This window comes from Cynara cardunculus (assembly GCF_001531365.2).
Source record: "Cynara cardunculus var. scolymus isolate 2C chromosome LG 16, CcrdV1, whole genome shotgun sequence".
NCBI classification, from domain to species: domain Eukaryota; kingdom Viridiplantae; phylum Streptophyta; class Magnoliopsida; order Asterales; family Asteraceae; genus Cynara; species Cynara cardunculus.
In genome coordinates this window covers 6,163,880-6,169,110 of record NC_037543.1, presented here as the reverse complement: position 1 = coordinate 6,169,110, position 5,231 = coordinate 6,163,880, and the positions used below count along the sequence as shown (strand labels likewise).

General features: G+C 34.3%; 1 protein-coding gene across 1 annotated transcript; it reads left to right on the top strand.

Moving 5' to 3' along the window:
- Nucleotides 1-1,094: 1,094 nt before the first annotated feature.
- LOC112529588 lies at nucleotides 1,095-4,821 on the top strand. Its single transcript, XM_025140913.1, has 6 exons — nucleotides 1,095-2,320; nucleotides 2,409-2,509; nucleotides 2,836-3,199; nucleotides 3,679-3,897; nucleotides 4,028-4,128; nucleotides 4,258-4,821. The coding sequence occupies exons 1-6, from the start codon at nucleotides 1,223-1,225 to the stop codon at nucleotides 4,736-4,738; spliced, it is 2,364 nt and encodes a 787-aa protein (XP_024996681.1). The 5' UTR covers nucleotides 1,095-1,222; the 3' UTR covers nucleotides 4,739-4,821.
- The last annotated feature ends 410 nt before the right edge of the window (nucleotides 4,822-5,231 follow it).

Sequence of the window (5,231 nt, the reverse complement as noted above, 5' to 3'; positions counted from 1 at the left end):
ATATAATATATTTTTATTGTATGTTAATACAAATTAAATTTTACATTTTTTATAATCGTTAATATATAAATGAAAAAAAATCGAACATAATATTAAATTTAAATATAATAAACTAAAGAAAAGTTATATCAATATTAATAAATGATTACGTTATTTATATTTTTTTATAATCAAAATCTTATTTACTAAACTATTTATATATTTTTTATAAACATAAAAAAACATAATGTGACATAAATTAATTTTTTATATCTTACGATTTCTTATATTATTTATTATCATATCAACAAAAAGTACTGATGTTATATTAACAATTATAAAAAACCAACTTTCTATTAAAAATCATATTCACAGCCAAATTCTTTAAGAAATCTTAGATGTCACTTACAAAATCGTTTAAAGAAATTGCTAAAAGATTACCGTAATGGATGAGATCTAATGGCTCAATATTGAAAATAAAATCATTTGTCACAAATAAACTTGGCCAAAAACCGGTTTTGGATCGGGTCGAGTCCAAATTGGTCCTGTGCTGAAACAGTAATAATCCGGAACTGGTCTCTAACCGGTTTTATATTAAAAAAACATTTTCTTTTTATATAATTTTTTAAAATTTCTTTTTGTTAAATTTTTAGAAATACTTTAATGTTAATTTTAAGATATCTAATTAGGCCAATCAAATATACTTAAAAAAATACGTTTTATTGTAGTTTTATAATTAATTTTCAATCAAATGTACTTAAAAATTATGTTTTATTATAATTTTATAATTAATTTTCAATCAAATACATTTAAAAAATATGTTTTATTGTAATTCATAATTTGATTTTCAATCAAATACATTTCAAAAGCTAGAAATACATTTAAAAATAAAATTTTATTTAAAAAATAAACCGGTCCTAAAACCGAGCCTTATTTTTAAATAAAAACCATAACGATGGTTCTCAACCGGGCCCATTTGGCAATCTATGTCACAAATATCAAATTGATAACCAAATTCCAACTTTAATAATTCCATCCTTTACACTCATTGAATACGTCTACTTTCAATAGAGGCTAAAAAACTTGTAGTCTTTTCGGAATCAACAATTCCCTGCAAACCCTAGACCCCCTCCTTCCCTCGATCAGAAGCTCTTCCTCCGACGAACCACGAAGACCATCAACAGTGAACTCCCTCCCTCGAAGCTCAAAGCCATAAAGAAGAACAAATAGAGGACTTCAATATATGCTTTGGGTTGGTACAATTGCTCCCATTATCACTTATCAACCGTTGATGGCTTTCTTCTTCGATGAGTTTCAGCATCTTAAAATCCAACTGGAAGAAATAAAATCAGCCACCGACAACTTTGCCGATGACAAAGCTATCGGAAAAGGTGGATTTGGGAAGGTGTACAAAGGAGAAATCTCTCACACTAACGGCCGAAGAATGGTTGCTTTTAAGCGTCTAGATAGTAGATATGGTCAAGGAAACTCAGAGTTCTGGAAGGAGATCATGATGCTTTCCCGTTACACACATGAAAATCTCGTCTCTCTTTTGGGATTTTGCGATGAGGGTGCTGACAAGATTCTTGTGTACGAGTATGCATCACGTGGAAGCCTTGATCGCCATTTGAGTGCCRCTACTCTCACATGGATGCAACGKCTTAAGATATGCCTTGGGGTYGCAAAGGGACTAAGCTACCTWCATGATCCCATGGGGACACAACAAAGAGTGCTTCACCGTGATATTAARAGCTCCAACATCTTACTTGATGAGAATTGGAATGCTAAAGTTTCTGATTTTGGGTTGTCGAAAATAGGCCCTGCTAATCAGCAACACACGGCTGTTGTCTCTAATGTTGTAGGTACCATTGGGTACCTAGACCCCTTGTATCTCGAGAAAGGCGTGCTAACCAAAGAGTCGGACGTATACTCCTTTGGCGTGGTCTTGTTTGAAGCATTGTGTGGTAGATTATGCTTCGAATATAGAAATGGTCAGTGTCAGACTTTAGTGCGATTGTGGAAACAAAAATATAAAGAAAGTAACTTAGATGAGATAATCTTTCAAGATATGATGCAACAAATGGATGTGAGTTCTTTGGAAACATTTTCAGACATTGCATATCAATGTTTGCAGAAAGATCCTAAACAACGGCCACCAGTGGCTCATGTCGTGGAAAAACTTAAGATTGCACTTCAATTTCAAGAGATTTATGAAGTGATGGAACTGCCAAAGGAATATAGTGCAATAATCAAGACTGCATTAACTCCTCTAATCTTTAGATCTGAAGAGGAACTAAAGAGGCTTCTTTCAGAAGGGATCCTCGTTAATGATGGAAAAACGGTAATTAATGTTATAAATCCCTGTTTACTAACCGAAATATAGACATATAGACACGCTTCAAACTAATTTGTAGTTATTTTACTGCTAGTGGTTTTCAAGAAATCGGAATGGTGAACATTGTGAATTGATATCCGCAAGAGAATGTTTGAAGTCAGGTGGAAATGAATATACGTCTAAAAAGAATTCAAGGTATGTTGTCCTCCTCTTCGACGCTTTTGTTTTTATGTTTTTGGGAGTAATTCGTAAGTATATAGTTATTAACTCCATTCGTTCCAAATAAATGTCGTAACATTTTGTTATTTTAGTTTGTCTCAAATTAAGCGACCTTTTTTTAAAATACCAATTCTCCCTTTAATTACGAGATGGAGAAGTCCCTCCATTTTTGTAAGTAAAATTTCCATCTAGTTAATTAACAAGTGTATCAGCTACATATTTCTTAAAATGTGTGCATTTATATCGTGGACAGTTACTTTTGGACGACGACAGTAATATTCTTCTTTGCTTCGTGATGTCAGATTTGTACAAGGTAACTATATACCATATAGTGGGAGATTCAAAATACATGCCACAACTAAATTCTTGTCGCCGGGTATCATGTACAAAGTAAACCTTGTGTTCAAGTTCTTCTCACCATTGCAGAACTCGAGGGAACCCACATTTTTCGAACTCAAGTACCAATTGGGAGATGAGATGGAATCTTCAATTTCATACCTTGCTTATGGGAGAGAAAATGGATGGATGACGGTTGAATTGTATCATTTTACTAGCAATAGTACACGTTTTGACCTTGACATTGGGTTTGAGAGCCTAATGTATGATCTTGACCGCACACGTTTAAAAATCATAATAGAAGGCATCGAGTTTCTTCCCCTGGACAAAGTAAGTTGACAAATATATATGTATATATATATATAGTGTTGGGTTCTTGTGAGAAAGAGAGTTAAGGTGAGAAGCGTAAGAAGGATCTCCATCTTTGGATGCACATTAGGATGAGAAGCACTGAGTCAATCCTTGTATCAAGCATAAGTCATGGGTGGGTTTGAGATTAAAGGTGATGAAAGAGTCTAGATCTCTTCTTACGCTTCCCATCTTAACTTTCCTTCTCACACCTATATGTATATGTGTGTGTATGTATACATCATTTTCAAATTGTTGTTTTTGGTGTTTTAGAATATGAAAAATCATTTCGCCCCTTCGTTTTTCCCATCTCTTTGAAGAACAGACAAAAAATGTTCTTTTCTTTTCCAGTTTTTTTTCAAAATTCAAGAACACAACGTAAGAGAGGCGATATGGCATTTGGAGGATGGGAGTTTCTTCCATATTGATCAAAAATTCAATATGGGTATTGTTTTTTATAGGTGGGAGATGAAGTGTTAGAGGATGAGAAGGTGGATATGCAACCAACATCAGATTCTGATGCATATTGGGAACAAAAGTTGCCAAATGATTATAAACAAATAATCAAGTGGTCAAAAGATACTACCAAATGGACAACAACACAGGAACTCTATCGTCTTTTTTGCAAGGGCTTCCTTATTAGTAAAGGGAATGGATTCCTGATCAATAATGGCGACGAGGTACATCCGATATGCAATGATTCATTTCTATCATCTTTTAAACAAATGACCATGAACATGGATCGGTCTGCTGGTTTAAAAAGGATTCTGGAATTGCTATAAGAGTACTTACACATCTATTGATTGACAGTGGTTTTCTCTATCAAAAAATGGGAAGAAATGTCCAATGCTATCAGCAAGAGCGACTTTGGTAAAATCCGACTGGGAATGGGAGCCTCTACCCGAATCAAGGTTATCTCTCTACCTCCCACACACTCTTTCCTCGTAGACTTTGGCAAAATCCGACTTTTGTATGATCTAAATACACATCCAATTCTAATTATTACACTAACGGAGTTCTTTTTCCTTTTTTTTTTGCAGATTCAAAGAAGTGGCTCTTAATTGTGCTATCCAATTTAGTATTATCTGCAAAATCAGATCCCAAATACTGTCTCCTCAATCAGTTTATGCTTGTTACCTTGTCTATAAAATAACAACAAACCACTCCGAGTTTGTGCCTCCTTTGCAAGTGGTAGATAAAAGACATGGTTTAAGTGATCGTCATTTGGCTAGTTTGTGGTATATCTATCTACTTAGTCCTCAAACCCGAGTTATCAATGCAAAGGATGGTCAAAACACCCACAACCCATCGAATATACCTACAGTCAAAGTCCTTCCACGATTGAGGAACGATGGTTGGATGGAAGTTCAAATATGGGAATTTCAAACTGGTACATTCATTGAAATGATTTCGATGCACTTTGAGCTGAGAAGTGCCCCTTTGTGTTTTTGGCCACTTAAAGGGCTTATTGTGCAAGACATTCGGCTTGTTGTGCAAGGCATTGAGTTTAAGCCCTTGTAGAATCTCTTCTTTATGATTCAGCAGACAATAATTGTAAACATTATAAGTTCTGCTTCCATTTATCTTAGTGATGATGATGTACATTTTGACACTACTTCCTTCATCTCCCTATTAGGGATATAGTACACAAAACGTAATCATGTGAAGCCACATTGATAGCAATCTAAACCAACCATTGTGCATCTTCCTTAAAAGTGTCACTTTTAGATTGCCTGATTGATAGCAAATCTAAACGTTGCATTCAAGAACAAGGGTGTTCATCCAAACCACTCACACCACAAAGCATGGTTTAGAACTTTCTCAGTGCGGTTTGTGGTTTGCATTTTTTAACAAACCGCACTATACGGTGGGGTTTGCGGTTTGCGGTTTTGAGTTATCAAACCGTGGTTCAAACCACATAGCATCACATCGCATCTCATATTTTGTACATTTTTTAATTTTATATAACACACACACATATATATATATATATATATATATATATATATATATA